This window comes from Megascapheus bottae, chromosome 10, assembly GCF_031878675.1.
Source record: "Megascapheus bottae isolate mThoBot1 chromosome 10, mThoBot2.hap1, whole genome shotgun sequence".
In the NCBI taxonomy this organism is placed as follows: domain Eukaryota; kingdom Metazoa; phylum Chordata; class Mammalia; order Rodentia; family Geomyidae; genus Megascapheus; species Megascapheus bottae.
The window spans coordinates 49,902,083-49,921,908 of NC_143518.1; the positions used below are offsets into that span (position 1 = coordinate 49,902,083).

Genomic DNA, 19,826 nt, shown 5'->3' on the forward strand with positions numbered 1-19,826 from the left:
CTCTAGCACTACATTTCTGGCATAGAATTACTTTTGCAATTCAGAGCCTTTTATGATTCCATATGAATTTTTGGATTGTTTTCTCTATCTCAATGAAGAATGACATTGGTATTTTAATGGGTATTGCAATGAATTTGTAGTCTGCCTTAGGCAGTATTGCCATATTCATGACATTTATTTTGCCAATCAGACATATAGGAGGCACAGTTAACAAGCAAATCAGAATAGATCTTTGCAAGCTATATATCAGACAATGATCTAATATCTAAAATATACAAAGCTCAAGAAAATAACCCTCAAAGAATCAACAACCCAATTAATAAATGAACAAGCAAGCTAAATAGATTCTTCTCAGAAGAAGGAAAAATGGCCACTAGAAACAAGAAAAAAAGTTCAACATCTCTGGCCATAAAAAATTCAGATCAAAACAATACTAACTCTCACCTCAGGTAGCATGATCATCATCAAGAATAAAAGCAACAATAAATGCTGGCACAGATGTGGGAGAAAAAGAACCCTAACACACTGCTGGTGGGAATGCAAACTTGTTTGCCACTCTGGAAAGCAGTTTTAAGATTCCTCTGAAAACTAAACATAGAACTATCTTAAGATTCAGCAATACCACTCTGGAACATTTATCTAAAAGATTATAAATCAGGATACACTAAAGAAATCCACCAACCATGTTCACTGCTGTACTATTCACCTCAGCCAGGGTATGGAAACAGAGCTGATGACCCTCAATAGATTACTGGATCCAGAAAATGGGTATGTATACACAATGAAACTCTACTCATTCAACAGGAAGAATATTACATCGTTTGCAAAGAAACAGAATTAGAAAAAAAGTATATTAAGTAAGTCAGGCTGTTGTGGAAGCTAGAAATAATTTATAAATGTATAAGCAAATATATATATATATATATGTGTGTGTGTGTGTGTGTGGAGTTGTAAGTAAATATACACAAATGTATTAACCAAAGATTGTATTTGCAGGGGACAATTCAAATTGTGTACTTCCTTGGGGAAAAAATGAACTCAAAGTTGAACAAAATGAATATCAGGAAGCTAAATTTACATGGCATGTGTGGGAAAAGGTCGAGAAGAGGAGGGTAGACTAACAGAAGGAACAGGGGGAGAATATAGTAGTAATACTATATAATGTATATCCTATGAAATTAAGAAAATTAATCTCCTTTGTAAAACTAGTTAAAATATGAATCTTTGGTCAATATTTAAAATACTTTTCCTGTACAGCAAGGTAATATATATGCCCTTATTCTCTAGAGTGCAGTGTCTTGTAAACATTAATCAAAATAATGGGGTAGAGGATGAGAGTAGGACTATAAAATTATCTCAGGTTACTCTCATGAAGATTCAGAAAAAGATGGAGATACTCAAGAATCTTAGGGGTTTGTTTTTACATCAAAGAGATGTACCGCTAGGACTCTACCTATGATGCTGGAACACCTTGGCTGGGGGGTATCACTGACTTTCTCTGAAAATGAGGACAGCAGACTTCTAACATTCTTTCTACCTCTTAGATTTTAATTTTATTACCGTGAAAAGTGCTTTCAAAAGCACTCAAGAACCTTTCTCATAATTTCTTTTCCCTCCATTAGTTTAAGATGCCCAGTGAGTGGAATTATGCTGGCATAATTCCTCAGGCTTCTCCTCCTTACCCCTTTCTCTGAGAATCACCACCTGGTCATGAGAGGAAGGAATCAATGTCACTGAATCTAACCTAGAGTCAGGCTAAACTAAACCCTATTTGACTATAAGAAGGAGACTTTGAAAATTCCTATAGGCCTTTAGCATCAGTCATCTACAACATAGAATACTGACTGATGCTAATTATTCAAAACAGCTCATATGACCAGTAAAGAAACAGATTTAAGTAAAATGATAAAGGTATCACAATATAAAATCTGTCTTCCTCTGATTTACTTAACAGCTCATAAAACATTCTTCAACAACCCACAATATTTCTCAGAAAAAAAAAATGAGACCGAAGGGCTTGTTAAAACATAAAAGAGTTTTAAAGGACTATAGGAATTTTCAAAGTCTCATTCTTGTAGTTAAATAGGGTTTAGTCTGACTCCAAAAATATAACTACAGCACAGTATATCTGGGTCCTTAGGGAGCCATGTGACTCTCTATTTGTAAAGGAAGTGAGGTAAAAGAAGCAAAGTGTACATTGTCACACTTGAGCAGGTCTAGAGGACAATGGAAATGCACCCATTCCAGTCCCTTAGTCATGACATCTACTGATCTGCCTCTTAACACTGTGCAGTTTCAGTGTTCAACATTTTTGGCCATAAAAATTTCAGATCAAAACAATACTCTCACCTCAGTTAGCATGGCCATCATCAAGTATAAAAGCCACAGCTCTACTTGCAACTTTTGTTTCTTTTTTGGTTGGTTTTAGGGCTTGAACTCTGGGCCTGGGCATTGTCTCTAAGCTCTTTAGCTCAAGACTACTGCCCTACCCCTTGAGCTACAGCACCACATTGTTTTCTAATGGTTAATCAGAAATAAGAGTCTCAGGGATTTTAGTGTCCAGGCTGGCTTTGAATTGTGATCCTCAGATCTCAGTCTCCTGAACAGCTAGGATTATAGGCATGAGTCACTGTGCTCAGCTAGCTTCACTTAAAAAAAAAACCTCCATGTTTAAGCCAACATTTAGAAGCTTACACATTTGGCACCCAAATCATTTGCTCCCAAATACCAGGATAATGGCATAATTCTAAAATTAAAGTCCTAATACATTAAAATAATAATCAGTAGTAAATGTACCTTGTGATACAAAAAGTATGTCTTTAGTAAACTACCAAAAACACGACTTTAAATATTTAAGGATTCCAAGAATCTTTTTAGAAAAGAAACACATGTAAAAGACATACATTACCTTTTGGAATCAAAGAGATATTGCTGGTAAAGATCAAAGAGATTTTGGTTGCCTTAAAATCAAGTACTATGTATACTTTTATAGTATCAAAAGCTGGATGGGCTGGGAGTGTGTTGTAGAGTACTTGCCTAGCATGCACAAAGCTCTGGGTTTGATTCCTTGGTACCACATTCATACAAAAAGTGAGAAGTGGCCCTGTGGCTCAAGTGGCAGAGCACTCACCTTGAGCAACAAGTGTCTAAGTACAGTGCCCAGGTCCTGAGTTCAAGCCCCAGGACTGGCAAAAAAAAAAAGTAAGCTGATATGTTTAAATTTTTCATAAATTCTTCAAAGTACAGTAAAACTTAAAATCCTGTGGCAATTGGCCAATAATTTGTTAACTTTCTTCCAAGGGCTTATTAGAAAGGAGTAGACTTCACTCAAGGACTTACTTAGAAAGGAATAGAGAAAGGTAGGTTAAAAAAAAACAAAATGTAATCTGTCATTATTGACACACATGAACAAAGTAAAAGAACATCTTTTCTCTACACTAAACGTTCCATGTCAACCATAGCTCTGAGCATTAGCGCCATGTTCCTCTACGGACAATCTTTCCCTGCAGCATCTGTTGCTAATTGAAAGGGACTAGAAATTACAAAATCCTCGTCAATTTTTCTCACCAGCTCTTGCTGTGTATAAAGATTTTCTATGCAGGAGCTAAGCATTAGTCTTCTACTACAGCTGATGACTAAAAAGCAAAGAGAAAGAAATGCCAAAGAAAGCCTTTTTTTTTTAATGTGTATGTCAAACAATATAGGGAACTAAACTGCAAAAAGCTAAGCATGCCTTTCATTAGCTCAGTAAATTACCATTCTATAAATACAACTATTCACCTATAAAGGTCTATTAGTGTCCTAGTTAGCCAATTGTATATGTCTTCTGTTTGGGTCATCTCCTTTTGAAATAAAACTTCAAAAGTAACATCAATATTATACCAATTGTGTCTTTATTTCTGGTTCGTAGGCACTGTTCCTAGGACACAGGAAGCATTTAATAAATGTTTGTTCAATAACTATACCGATCTTGGATTTTATAGCACTATTCATTTAAGGCATTCAAAGCATCTTCAAAGGCCTCACCATATTTGTTTTTAAGTCCCATTGAGTGCATGCATCTCCATAGTTAAGAACTGCCCCTGGGTGTTACAATGTGCTATAGCTGAAAGAAAACAGGATTGGGAAGTAACTCAAGCATTTCCCTGTCCAAGCATCATTCATGAAATATCCTAGATTTACAAACTGACAGGATAGCTGGTAGGCTGGTGAGATCATCAGTATGTTATAAATATTTCTTAGGCTCCTATAATCCCAAAAGCTAGGATTGTGAGTTCAACATCAGCCTGTGTTACACAACAAAACCTGCCTCCAAAAAATTAACAAATAATAGATTGTCTTAAATGTTATAAAAAACACTCCATACTATCAGACAACTATACTACCTAGTTTTTTCTCAAGAAATATATACATTAGACAATCCTGGGGCTTGAACTCAGGGTCTGGGCACTATCCTTGAGCTTTCTCAAGGCTAGCACCCTACCACTTGAGCCACAGCATCACTTCCATCTTGTGTGTATGTGGTACCAGGGAATCAAACCCAGGGTTCCATGCATGGTAGGCAAGCAATCTACCACTAGGCCACACTCCTGGCCACATGAATATTATAGACAATTTTTTTAAGTTCTCACAAACACAAAATGTTATGACCACATGGAAAATAAAAGCCAAATCAATGATAAGAATACAATTTCTTTATTTGCAGAGGTAGGGATCAAAACCAGGGCCAAGAGTATCCTTCATCAGAGTACTACCACCAAACTACACTCCCAGTGCATAAAATTATATCTTAATTTTAGATTTGGATTCTCTAATATCTAAAGACTTGTCAAAGTTCCAAGCTCTTCCAGCTGAAGAGTCTGAAATCACATAACTATTCACAAGGATGCTATATCTGAAATAAGTTAATATAGACCGATGATATTTGCCTAAGGTCTCACAGTATCTCTAAGGAGGCAATCTGAAATCTCAAGGTGACAGGAGTCTAGAAATTCCATTTCTTAGCCCAAACTTTAAAATGGGCACCTCGCTCTGTGTGGTTTTTTTTTGTTGTTGTTTGTTTTTGCCCGTCTTTGGCTTGGGCTCAGGGCCTGAGCACTGTCCTTGGACTTTCTCAAGGCTAGAGCTCTACCACTTGAGCTACAGCACCACTTCCAGCTTTTTTCTATGTATGTGGTACCGAGGAATCGAACCCGGGCTTCGTGCATGCTAGACAAGCACTCTACCACTAGACCAAACTCCCAGCCCACTTTGCTCCTTTTTTATTAAATGATGGCTGCCCAATTATCCATCCTCTCTTCCCTAAGTTCTCTAACATATACTTAATTGCTTATTCAAATGTTATATTTGTTAAGCAGGATATGAGCAGTTTGAAAGTTTCCCAAGCCACATTATCTAATGAGCATTTATCCTGGAAACACCTTCCAGAGAGAGAAGTCTACAGTGTTCAAACTTGCTTTCACCCCAGTAGCAAAAGGTGATAGGGAGATGTGATACAGTAATAATACCCTGCATATATTCACTCCTTTGGCTCACTTTGAGCTCTCGCCTTGCCTCCTGTCACTGCCTCTATTAATGCAGCTGCTTCAGGCAATTCAGTTACCTGCACCCCTGGACCTATTGTCTAGTGGGGAACTGGGCATGAACACAGATTACATTCTGTTCAGGTAGGCTTGACAAAATACTGAGTTCATCTCTTTTTCTCCTCCATCCCCAGTTTGGATTTGTAGTTGTGGTGACCTGGCAACCATGTTCTGAACTTTCCTGCAATGATCTGTACAACTTGTGTCAAAATTCCTTGATTTCACATGATTCAGCATTCCAGGACCAAGAATTACTTATTCAAGGGAGTTTATAGGCATTCTTACTATACCATTTTCTTGTGAGATCAAATAAGAAATGGGTAACCACCACATGACTCCTGGTTGACTCATTGTAATTCTGAGCTCTATGCACTCTTTCTTCTGTTCCCTCTACATTTCTAAGAAGAAGGAAAAAAACCATTTTCCACTGATTACATCACAACAACTCCATTCTGAATAACCATCAGGTGTCACAGTGTTACCCAACCAAAGCCATTAAAGCTGATTGATGAGAAAAAGGCTAACTGAAAACTGTGAGAATGACAGGAGGCACAGCTCTCTCAGCAGCTCTGCTGCCATGCTAGGCAGGCAGAGAGCAACATGCACTGCTATTAGAGGACTTTGGGAATCCAATTTACCTTCTCATCATTAGTTTTTGTTTTTTTTTTTAACCTTAGCATTTTTAAATGTTTATCTGAAAGAAATATTTTTGAAGAATTGCTTGGAAGGCGTGAGCCCTTGGTTATTACACAAGTGATTCAACCAGCGAAGACTTTACAGGGTATAGAAACTAAAGGCTTGATGAAAATAGCTGTCTGATTGCTCTAGAACTTAAGATTTAGCACAATGTCTTCTTTGCTGAATACCAGAGGCAAAGACAGCTCAGTTTATTGGCAATGCCAAGAATCAATTCTGACATGAAAACACAGGAAGAATTACTCTGCAGCTATTACTTAAAATTGTAAGTCTCCAGTCTCATGGTCCTTTTCTGAAAAAAAACACTTGCATTAGATCACTAAGAAAAAAAAAGATTTGGCATAAATATTAAAATCAAACTCTTTAAAAAATAAAAATAAAACACCATAAGATAATCCTGTGCTACTGTTTGGATCTTAAACGTTTTCCAAAGGCCCATATGTTAAAGGCTTGGTCCCAGCTTGCAATTGTGAAACTGTGGGAACTGGGGTTTAGGGGTAGACCTTTTCATCATGGTCCCATATCTTTGAGAGGGATTGTGGAACCCTAGCCCTTTATTCTTCCTCATTTTTTGCTCCCCAGTCATAAGGTAGATGGTTTGCTCCACAAACCTTCCCACCATGATGTACTTTTTTGCCAGAGGCCCAAGCTACAGGGTCAACCACTCACCACCTGGAACCTCAAAAACTGTGAACCAAAATAAACCCTCTCTTTATAAAAATTGATTAGTTCATGTATTTGTTATGCTGATGGAAAGCAGAATAACAGCTCTCCCCCACAAATCACCTACCTAATCAAGAAGTATTGGGCAATGTACAGAAAAACTGTATTTCAATACTTCTGTATGAAAATATTACACATTTATCATCCCTATAAATTCTGATTCTAACAGCTGAAGAATTTCTTCTTCTGGACTAGGCTAAAGTATTATTTACTGAGATGACAAATAATAGGGTTGATCTCTACTATTCCCATCTTATTCTCACTACTAGAGACAAATCACATTCTGGCCTGATAGAAGAGGAGTGGTTTCAGAACATAACCATTTCAACATAGAATGATCATAACCCAGATGTCAAGGTGACACACCCACAGTAAGGGTATTTATGAGGGCTTCAGGATACATCCTACCTAGACCCCAGGGTTCTACACCCTCAAATCCTCTTAAAGACAGCCTTCAATTTTCTTTACATCAATTCTCCATAAAATTTCCACTATTTTACAGCTAACTTAACAGTTTAACTAGCTTTCCTTTATAAGAAATAGACTTATGATGATAAGAACTAAAGACAGCAGATTAAATATACTTACTAATCAAAGAAAACATTAAAACAAGATTTAATGCTGACATTTTGCTTCAGGGTAAATCAAACAAGAAGTTATTGTTTAAAGATAGGTCCAATGGTTCAAACCTCTAATTCTAGATACTTGAGAGGCAGAGATTGAAGAAACACAGTTCAAAGCCTGCATAGACATAAAAGTTCATAAGGCTCTATCTCAATTAACAGCTGAGTACAAGTACTGTGTGCCTGTCACCCCAACGATAAAGGGAAACATGAATAGGAAAGCTGTCGTCCAAGACGGATTGAACACAAATAGAGACTCTATCCTGACAATAATGACACAAAAAGGGATTAGCAGAATGGCTCAAACGATAAAGCACTTTTTCAGCAAGTGGTACCACTAAACAAATTATTGTTGGCATATCACAAATATTTTACTTACTATTTTATGTCTACAACACTACCTATTTTTCTTATTTATTCTTTAAAAGAAAAGACTACACCAAAACTGTACTCATCCTGTTTATTTTTAAACATATTTCTACATTAATTTTCCTGTCTATTTTAAGTTCCCAAAGAGAAATTGTCCATACTTGCTGAAATTACCCAAGATAAATTCTCAGACCTAAATAATTCTTTCTTTTTCAAACAATTTTGTTTTGTTAGAAATGTTGACATTCACCTTTCACTGACTTCTTCCTCTAAATAAAAATAATTTCCATAAATTCCTCATTTATACATTGTAAAGTTATAATATACAAACTCCATAACTGATATAAAAGATATACTGAAAAAGTCATCCTCAAAATAAAACTATTATTTTTTATTAACGCTCTATTAGTGTTAGATGAGAAAGCAATATTTCTCCTCAGATAGAAACATTCTTGCCTTAGTAAGATGAAGTTGAATTCTGACTACATTTTATATGAGTTAGACTGTTATATTATCTGACACTAGAAAAGATCACACGATCAATAAGCTACTGTTTGATTGGGGGTAAATATCCAGATCTTTTTTGGGTTGTTTTGCTTTGTTTTGTTTTTGGCCAGTCCTGGGGCTTGAACGCAGGGCCTAAGCACTGTCCTTGGGCTTTCTCAAGGCTAGCGCTCTACTACTTGAGCCACAGCACCACTTCTGGTTTTTTCTGTGCATGTTGTACCAAGGAATCAGACCTGGGGCTTCATGCATGCTAAGTAAGCACAATACCACAAGGTCTGACTTCTGGCTCCAGGTAATTCTTGATGCTATCTAATTATTCTAGATTTGGAACTGGATGGCCTCAAGGTATTTTAAACCACTCATGGTCTGAGACTTACTTCTAATGATTAATTACTTATTATACACACTGCACTTAGAAAGAAAGCAATCGAATGGAAGTCATGTTTATGGAAAAGGACAGAGAAAACTACCCCTCCTGAAATATATATTCATGGCTTATTTGATGATAAAGTCAGGCTAGAATAGCAAAGAACTGTAGTAAATGTCATGCTCTAATACTGAATTTTGCAGATACTTGCAGCATGATTTTCCTATGTTTCACTTTTCCCCGTCAGCTGTGAGCTGTTTCCAAGTGTGAAATCGCCTAACAGAGGAAGCAAAGCTGTCATTTGACATCTGGGAGCGTGGAGATTGGGCTACAGTGAAAAGCATTCTGGTCTTCTTCAATTTACACATATTCACCTATAAATTCTCCAGTCTAAAAAGTAGTCAACAAGAAATATAAACATATATTTCAAGCATTTAGAATCAAAGGCTCATAATGAGATGGAAAATAAAAGTGAAGGACACACTGAAAGGATATTGTTTCAACTTGTTTAAGACTGGAATGGGAAATATAAGTGACAATATTAGCATAATAACTAACATAAATAATTCTACTCACTTGAAGTAGATTGCATATTGAACTTTCAACTATAGTCTTTGTATTTTAAATGGGTTCTATTTCTAGTTGCTTTTTATGATGAGAGTCAAAACTGCAAAGAAAAAAATACCAATAGGTAAAGAAAACACTAACGTCCTATTTCCCCATTATATCTAAAATACTGTAGCAAAATTAATTCTACACTATCCAATATAAAGTATGTAAAATCCTTTGGCTAAAAACTTTCTGTGTCTATACAAATAGAAATAAAATCAGAGAAACTCTATGGAAATGCCATGGGGAAGAATAACCAGCACACCTTTTTGTTCCCTCATCTCTCACAATGGAAGACAGGAAGACCTATCTGTGATTCTCCTAGTAAAACATGGAACAGACTCCTCACATGGAAATGGGACACTGTCATAAGTACATTGTCATGCTATCTGCTAGTCCCACTTTGGATACCCTTTTCTGTGCTTTGTCAAATCTGAACTCTACTCTGTGTATCTGTGGTATAAAAGGAACCCATTTGCCATGAGTGATATTTATTTAAAATAAAACCTTTCTAGAGAACCATCGTTGGTAATCTAAGGACACAAAGTGAACCTAAAAGGAATGGATTCTACTTTGAAAACAGGGCTTGGTTTGATCAGTGAATTCGTATTCTCAAGACCCTCTTGATGGCTCTGCAGCTGCAGCCATTTATGTGCTACGGCTTTTTCACAGATGTGGACAGAGAAAGCTCCATGGTTTTTGTCTTTTTGTTGTTGGATTCATTTTCTTTAATATTAAAAAGGCAACTTTTAAAGAAAGCTTTTAGTGTTGCAGAAATGTGATGTTTGGACTTCCTTGATAGTATACGTGGTTGAAATGGCTGTGACTTTTTTAAAAAAAATCTAAGATCACAAAGTTGGCAGAAACTAGTCTTAAATAACAGAAGGTGATCATTTGCATTTCAAAATTTATCTTTCTTGCTTTTCCCCTCAATTAGACCAAAACATGTTGATTCACAGGTTTCTGTGTGTGTTTTTCTGTTTAAAACTTATTTATAGAGCAGAATAATGGCCCCCCTGCTAGCTTGGCATTTGCTCAAGTTTCTGTTCATGTAAATCGAATCTGTTACTGGAAAATTTTCTTCAAAATATAAAGGCACATCATCCACAAGATGAAAAGATACACTGCTGATATTATAAAATACAGGGCAGGTGGATACTGTTTTTAGGACAAATATGTGATAAGGATTCCCAGGAGGAATGAATGGTAGGGCAGAGGCTCCATGCTGTTTAAACAGAAGCAAATCCTTCTCATCATAATCTTATGACAACTTTGGTTAGTTGCACAACAATGTTAAGGCTAGAGTAGGGAAATACAAAGAAAGAGGAAACAGGGGTGAAGGTGGGAGTTATTTCAACCCTTGACATTTTAAAGACATCAAAAGAAGGTTCAATACTCTATTACTGACTTGTGAATTTAAAGCACTGAAAAAAATTAGCACATTTCCACTACTTTGAGAAGAAATATCTACTTAACAGTAGCACTGTTATTCTTGTTTTAAGAAAATAATTCATGAATTTGCTATTATTACTAGTAAGGGAAGAAAGTATATCAGCTTAATGGCTTACTTGAGTTCTCTGATTATGTGTGAGATCACCTACATTATAATATAGCATTATTGTTCTGTTAAGGTCTAGGTTTGTCTCACTTCATTACTATATTCAAGGATTGGAGAAACTTTCTAAATAGTTCAATGTATGTCAAAATATTTTTAACACTTGTACAACTAACAAAGCTTGGAGCTACAATTCTTTTATGCAAATAATTACAGGACTAAAACAGAGGCTAAAGAAGTCTATGGTATTTAGGGGATTTGGGGGTTGTAGTTTTATTTTGTTTCGTTTTCAAATGCTAGTGAAGGACAACCTGGAAGAGGACAGCAGGGGGGAAAAAAAAATCTATTAATGGCACACTGCCACCTGCTGGTGATCTACAAGAATTGAGATTTCTGGGAAAAAGTTAAAAATAAGGACCGGGAAACTGATCTGTATTCAATTGGTTATTTCAGTACATGTATATTCAGTGTGTATATTCCCCATGGGTGAATGTATTAAAGTTCCCAAATGCCAAGATGTTATGATTATTAAACAACACTTCTAGAGATCAAAGGAAAACCCTGCAACCAAATGTTAAAATACCATGTTACAAATAGCTTTGCAATATAATCTAACAATAAAAAATTGGAAGCAAGGAGACCATTTATAAACATTAATACCAATATATATTTGGGTTTTTTTCTTCCTGTGATTTACTCTGTTCTTTAGGCTCCATACAAAAGCATTTCCAAATTTAATGTGGATTCTAAGACTTCCAAATTCTCCATAATTAACCATTATATGTACATTATATGTACACTGGCATCTAATACTATCAAATTAGATAAGAGGTGTCTGTAAATCCAATAGATCAGGTAATTACAATAAAGTTATTTCACCATAAATATTTTTGTTATCCCATTAACTATATACCACACTAATAAAGTTCCAAAGAAACAGCATCAAATTATCATCTGGGAAAAAAAATTAAGATGTGCTCTTGTAGCTCTAGGAGGAAATTAATCTAATCCAAACAGTCCTAATTTTGGAAAAGGAAGAAGAAAGAAGTAAATGTGATAATATTAATTCCCAAACTGTTATTTTTTGGGGAAGTTTTGGAGTATCTGCTATTTCCTCATACAAAAGTAATTCTTCACAAGTATTATATATTTTAACTAAAAACAACAAAACTTTTAATCCAAATTACACAGTGCTCACAAGGTTAGCATCAATACACTGGTTAGCTAGTCAGCACTAAACAGTGTATTAAAACCTAGCAATTCATGGGAACACAAACAAAGTGGAACAATGAGGTAAGACACTGGTCACCCAGACCAATCAAATGCTGGGCAAAAAGAAAACAAACGTTTCCATATAGTGCATCTTTACTGATGACAGAAAGGATGCAATTCAATGCACATGTTAAAGCTACCTAAAATTGTCAGCAAAGAATCTAATCACCACAGACATGAATCTTTAGTTTAAAAAAAGTAAATATAATAAAGAGAACCCATTCTAGTAAATACTGTGGATAAATAGTCTATTTTAAAACAAGGAAAACTTGCTTCCTAATTTTCTTAAATACAGATAGAACTTTCAGAACTGTGTTCTAATGTGACAAATGAGCTCATAAATCACACTGTTTTTAAAATCCACATTTTATCCACTCTTAGCCTTAAGATTTTACCCTTCGGCTGCATCTCCCAAATCTTAATAAAGACTTTTAAAAGTCCTTCTGAACACTAATTAAGACATTTTAAAGAACTCACTGTAAGTTTTAAGGCATGCATCAGTGTTTTTAAAAAAGCAATCACTATGAATTACATGATGGCTTGACTGCCAATATTCCTTTTTGAAAGGTGAAAGCAATAAGCACATCCAGCACATGTGTGGACTGCTGGTAGAAAATGCAACTTGTATGAAGAAATGTGAACTGTGGAAGCACTTTTCCAAGTGAAACATTTTAGGAGATTGCGCTAACCTGGGGCACAGTACATTCTCTCTATGGCATCGCTGTCACAGGAATCTTCAACCTCACTCCACCTGCTAAAATACGTTAGCTGAATGTGTCCTAAAAACAAAACGACAGGAGAAATCAAAACATTTTTCTCTTCCATTTTCTGCAGAAGTGAACTGTAATTACTCCTTTTGTAGCTAAAAACAGTATCATTAAGAATAATGGCATCATTAAGTACTAGAAGCTATTACTGGGGGTGAATTTGCTGCACTGATAATGAAGCTCTAGACAGGAAATGAAGATACTAATTACAAGATAAAACGCCTACTCAGTTAATTGGAAGCAACAGCGAATAAAAAGAAATGCATTTGCAAAAGTTCCTGACCTCTATCATTCAATAAGATGTTGTTTGGGTTCAAATCGCGGCACACAATTCCCTCTCTATGTAAAGCATCAAGGGCTACCACCATTTCAGCAGCCCATCTTTGAATGCAGCCCTCTGGGATGTAAAACCTGGAGCTTAGTGCTAATTTTTTATCAAGGTCTTCAAAAATCTGATGGATCTCCTTGTCTCCTTCTAGTGCTAACCCACTTTCTCCCTTAGCCTCAGAGTCTCTCTGGAATAATAAAGTCGGTTTCTCTTTAGCCAGATCATCACTTTGGTCTGTAAACAGCAATACTTCTTCTGCTTTTAAAGTGTCTGTGTTTGTATTATGTTCATTAGCACCTGAGAGTGGATTAGATATAGAGAATAAGCTTTCTTCCATGTCATCTGTAGTTACTGCTGACTCTGCCGCTCCAAATTCTTGAAACTCAGCAGCTGAGCTGGGTAACAGAGATGTGTCCCCTGAACTCTTATAATCCATAGCTGCTGTAAACAACGCCCCCAGGTCCTCCGGTACATAGTATTTCTCTGTTGTACTGGAGGATTTAGCTCTAGAAGAATCACTCAGCTCCTCGGTGCCTTGTTCTTCATGGGCTTGCTGTTGTTCTGTACTAAGCCTAAGGCATAACACATCAGGGGCTTCTAGCAGTTTACTTTCTATTCTGCCTACATTGGTCTGTGAAAACTTCGTAGGTCCCATTACTAAAGTTTCATTTGCTGATTCCAATTCACCAGGTAGATTTACAAGAAGATCAGGCCTTCCTTCCTCAGTACCACTAACATCATCAAAAGCAGCATCTTTAAATGAAATAACAGGGACCGAGTCATCTGAGCCCCTGCTAATTGTGTCCTGAGCTTTAAATTCTACCTTGCTTTCACTAGGACTAAAACTGGAAATGCTGTCTCCATCTGGAAGGGCAAAGAATGGCTTCAAAGGTTCTGATTTTAGACTATACAATTTTTCCCCAAAATCCAGCCCCGGGAGTTCACTTGCACTATCTTTACTGTCTATCCTAAAGAATTCCATGGGGCTATTTTTCGATCTACTGAGTGAATCCGATGTTCTCGGAGAGCAAACTGCTTCTGAATCTTCATCTCCAGGGAAGAACTTCAGCTGAGAGCCGGGGCTGGCACTGCCAGCAGCAAGTGGAACAGGGAAGCTCTGAACAGCCCTGGAGTCAACACTGTCCCCCTCAGTCTTCAGGAACAGCTCCTCATTCAAAGACCCAGGATCAATTTTTTCTTGCCCATATTCATTGCATAATGTTAAATAACTAGTAGTGCATTCTTCCTCAGAACTGGAACCCGAATCTGGCCACTTGGGAGAGCTGTCTTGCCCATCATCTTCCTGATTGCTATCATCTTGAGAACTCAGGGTAAGACTGGCCTTCAAAGGCAGAGCTTTAAGCAGGCTCCCTCCATCACTTCCTCTGGACTCAAAGCTGCTGCTGTCTTGAGGGCTAGAAGATGGCTGTTGCAGGTAAACTTTAGGTGTGGATTTTTTCATGTCCTTGTTGTTAAAGCTTTCTTCAGTGTTTCTATTTAGGTATTTACTGATGTATGACCAGAGTTTACCACCTGAAAACAAGTATAACAAAAAAATTAAGATCCACAAATTGGCAGTCGCTTGAGCTACTAGAAAAGTAACATATTCTAATAATCAATCAAAAATAAGTCAATGATATCAATATCAAATATGTTATAAGTCAAGCATATTTAATATAATGTGGTTATTTTTCAATTTTGTTATGCCTAGCCTTCTTTTTAAAGAAAATGTTTCCAAAATACAAATATAAAGTCTCATAGCTAAAATCTTGCTCCAGGATAAATATTAGTTTCAGAAACATATGATTATGTTCTGATCTTCTTATGTGAAAACTGGTCAAGTAGAAATACATGTGCTATTTAAAACATGCTCTACAATGGGGAGAAAAATCAGTTACTATTTTAATAAATTGGGGGAGAAATTTGGCATCTGGTGTGTAATTTAGAACTATTATATTGGCTATATAATTAATAACTGCCATGCATTTTACTTTATATTAACCATTAAAAATTCAAAATTGCCAGGTGCAGATGGCTTATACCTATAAACCTCAGGAGGCTAAGATCTGAGGACCATAGTTTGAAGCCAGTTCTCATGGGGAAGTCCCTGAGATTCTCATCTTCAATTAACCATCAAAAAGTTGGAAATGAGCCGGTGCAGTGGCTGACGCCTATAATCCTAGCTTCTCAGGAGGCCGAAATCTAAGGATCGTGGTTCAAAGCCAGCCAGGGAGCACTAAAGTCTGAGATTCTTATCTCCAATTAACTAAAAAACCAGAAGTGGTGCTGTGGCTCTAGGGGTAGGGCAGTAGCCTTGAGCTGAAGAGCTCAGCGACAATGCTCAGGCCCAGAGTTCAAGCCCCACGACCAACTAAAAAAAAAAAGTTGGAAGTGGAACCGTGACTCCAGTAGTAACCTTCAGTGAAAAAGCCCAGCAACAGCATTCAGGTGTGTCTGTCTGTCTGTCTGTCTGTCTGTCTGTCTGTCTGTCTCTCTCTCTCTCTCTCTCACACACACACACACACACACACACACACACACACACACACACACACACACACACCATCCTCAGAATTAAATTAGGTGTCAGTGGCTCATGCTTATAATCCTAGCTACTTGAGAGCTGAAATGCTAAGGATCATAGAAGGTAAACTGGGTAGAAAAGTCCAAGATAATCACCAAAAAAAAAAGGCGACTGGAGATGCAGCTCAAGTAGTAGAGCATTAGCTGTGCAAGTTAAGCCCTTAGTTGAGACTCTAAATTCAATCCCCAGTGCCACCAAAAAGAAATGAGATAAATCTACCACAGAATCAGTGGTTTTTGTTTTTGTAAAATAGAAGCCCTACCCATAATGCTTAAAATATCAGAATATTAAAATATTATAGTATTAATGTAAGAACTGGTAGACTAGAGTCATGGCTCAGGAGAAGAGTACCCCTTTGCAAGGACAAGGACCTTAGTTCCAATCCAACAGTTACTGTTGGAAGCATACTTTGTGCAGACAGAAATGGAGTATCCCAACACAGGAAACTAAAACTAAAGTGCTAAAAACAAATTCTCACATTCACATAAGAAGGTAATTTTGTCAGAATATTGTTCAAGTTACTGAGCATCATAAACCCAGGTGGTTAAATCTTAAGGAAAAAAACTCTAGCAGTCAATATAGTTTATATTATATAAACTATAATAAAATATTTATTTCTACTTCACATTTCATTTCAAAGAATTCAGTAAATACAGAAAGTACCTTATGCTGTGCTTAGTAAGAATAAATGGACAGTAAAGGGTAACTGTTACATTCATCCTAGTACTCTCATACATCTCTTCCTGTCAATGATCTAGTTAAGTCTTTTCCATTTTGAGAAAATCATATATTTATAACTTTTCCCTCTCACTTTTTCATAGAATAAAATGTTTCTCATCTCCATTGGTTCCATATCTTTTCTATGGTAAATAGTGCTGCAATGAACATCGTTGTGCTAGTGGCTTTAGTATGTCCTGTTTCTGGACAATTGGGTAAATGCCAAGTAGTGGAATTGCTGGGTCATAGGGGAGCTCTATGTTTAGTCTTTTGAGGAACTGCCATACTGCTTTCCATAGTAGTTGAACAAGTTTGCACTCCCACCTACAGTGTAGTAGTGATCCCTCCTGGCCGTATCCCCTCCAACATCTGTTGTTATCAGATTTCTTGATCATGGCTGTATTAATGTTTAAGGATTTTATATAGGATTTTCAAACTCACAAAAGGAGCTGTGTGTTGATTTCCATTGTGTCTAGTAAATAACCACACTATTCTACCACAAACACCTGTGTTATGGCACTAATCTAAATAAAATGGTATCTGGGGATTTCATTTCTCCTAGAGTACGGGTGCTGTGAGGAAAGAACCAAGTCGTTTTTCTGGTTTTATGTCTTCTGTCAACAGTGTGCCATATCTAATAAAAATTCAGCTATCATGAGATGATAACTCACCACAAAGCAGACAGCATCTGTAGCTGGAAAGCTCTAGAGATCACCATGGAACTGTGCTTAATAAAGTCCTAGGAGAAGCTTGATTTAGGCTACAACTACCTGGAATCTGAATCTCCATGTACTTTATTTCTATAGCCCAAATAATTTCTTCCTGACTTCAAAACCTGACACAAAAAAATTTGGACCACACTTACAGTATTATCTTTCCCTTGACTGGCATATATTTGACAAGTTTCCAAGTCCTATAGGATCTGTGTATCATGTCTCTCCCAGGCATCCTTCTTAATTCCTTTGGTCACTCTGTCTTGCTTGGGAGACAACAGCCACAGAGATCCCTGCAGTACTACCTGTATGCTGTAACTGTTGCCCAGTGAGCCTTCCACTGGAACACAGATCTTATCCCAGCATTTCTCCATTCAAAGAACTCAAATCCCATCAATCTAGTATACCATGTACTGACTCCATATGGCACTTGAGCCCTCAGTGACACAACTTCCACTTCTGGCTGTGTCTTCTCCCCTGCTCCATATGAACTGGACTTCCCTTTTACAGCTAACTTCTGAGGATGTTTCCCTGCCATTTGTCAAAACCCACCCATCCTGGGAGATCCTTCAGAATCTGCTCTCTTCTACCAACTACTTTGTACTTCTTATTGAACATGTATCATGTCATCTCTAAATCCTCTTCTGATAGTTACACCATCCTGTTTTGTGTTAGAATTATTCTTATGCTTTTATTGCCTCCCTTACCAGACAGCAAGGTCTCAACCCCTGTAGGCAGAGGACTCTATCCAGCACATAAAATAATGAATACTGAATGAATATTTATTAAGCCAAATTACAAAAAGATGACATCCTTAAAACTTTTACAAAATCTTTAATAAAAAAGGTCTATATGTACCAAATATATTATTGGAAAAGACAGACTTTCTTCCTATATTACAAATAATAAATGGCCTTCTTTTAAAATATTCAAAAAAGGGGCTGGGAGTTTGGCCTAGTGGTTAAAGTGATTGCCTAGCATGCATGAAGACCCGGGTTCGATTCCGTGGTATCACATATGTAGAAAAACCCGGAAAGTGGTGCTAAGGCTCAAGTGGTAGAGCTCTAGCCTTGAGAAAGTCCAAGGACAGTGCTCAGGCCCTGAGCTCAAGCCCAGGACTGGCAAAAAAATAAAATAAAATAAAATATTCAAAAAATATCTAACAGTAAAACATAAAAAAGCAACCATTATCAGTAATCCCATCACCCAATGATCCCATTATTAAACTCTTACTACATTTATTTTTAGCTTTTTCTTCAAATTAATATAAACATTTTCTATTTTTTTTTTTTGGCAGTAAGTTTATACTCAGGGCCTCATCTAGGCAGACATTCTAGCACTTGAGCTATGCCTTCCTTCAATCTTTTTGTTTTATTTTTCAGATAAGGTTTTGCTATTTTGTCCTGGGTCATCTTCAGATGATTCTCCTCCCTCAGTACATCCTGTAGCTGGGCTTGTTAGTTGAGATAGAATCTCACCAACTTTTTTTTCCCAGGCTGGCCTAAATCATGTTCCTCCTGATTTCTGCATCCTAGACAGCTGGGATTACAGGTATGTGCCAGCAATTTGGCCATAAATTTTTCTAACTTTTATAAGGGGGGGAAAAAGAGCTTCAATGTCTATATAATATATCCATTTGATATACACAAGAGTATGTTTAAATGTTCCTCTGTTGGATATTAAATTGTCCCTTGTCTTTTACTATTAGAATTAAAAATAAGTATTTGTGAGTAGTTGTTGTCTTTGATAATTTTATCAGTACAGACTCCCAGACATGAAAGTACTGAATGAAGAAGCAGGAACACTTTTAACGCTTTGGCTAAGTGCTGCTCTCTGGCTTTACCAGTAACCACACTTATTAGAGCCTCTCCATAGAGGCATTAGCAAGTTTAGCAATCTGATTAATAATTTCCATTCTTTTCATTATTAAATTGTGATTGTTGGAGTTCCCTTTGTAGAATCTGTTTGAGCCCATGCAAGTACTCTAACAAGAATTATAAAACTGTATTCAAGAGGAAAACACTGCTTTAGCAATTCAACATTCTTTGTTGGGTGCCCAGCTAAGTTTAAGGCTCAAATCAGAGCTACAAAAACAAAATTTTGGTCATATTACATCCTTCTGAAATCATGAAAGCCATATAACCCACAAAAACACATTATTCCCAATAAATTTTCTCACCCATCACAGCTGGATAGGTTTTTACTTTCTGCAGAATTATGATCATATCTAAAAACACAAATGTCAATAGTATCATTGCAACAATGATATTAACTTAAAAACTATTATTGCCAAACCAGAAAATATTCAAATTACATAAAATATTTATAATTTTAACACTCTAAGAATCTAAAATGATTCTTTCGTGGCCTATTTTAATCTGTGAAAAAAACTAATTCATAAGGTTGAATTAAAA

The 19,826-nt window shown here is 36.6% G+C and overlaps 1 protein-coding gene across 5 annotated transcripts in view; it reads right to left on the minus strand.

Moving 5' to 3' along the window:
* LOC150058406 (inactive ribosomal protein S6 kinase delta-1) overlaps window positions 1-19,826 on the minus strand; it is a 152,449-nt gene that overhangs the window by 17,227 nt on the left and 115,396 nt on the right. For 3 of the 5 annotated variants that reach the window (XM_090341205.1, XM_090341208.1, XM_090341206.1), the window contains 2 exons: window positions 13,354-14,931; window positions 12,993-13,082 (listed from right to left, as the gene is read on the minus strand). In XM_090341205.1, coding sequence (XP_090197331.1) covers window positions 12,993-13,082; window positions 13,354-14,931 — 1,668 coding nt within the window. Of the gene's footprint in view, window positions 1-9,443; window positions 9,535-12,992; window positions 13,083-13,353; window positions 14,932-19,826 lie in introns of all 5 variants that reach the window. The other 2 variants (XR_016536881.1, XM_090341207.1) reach the window with 2 other exon arrangements.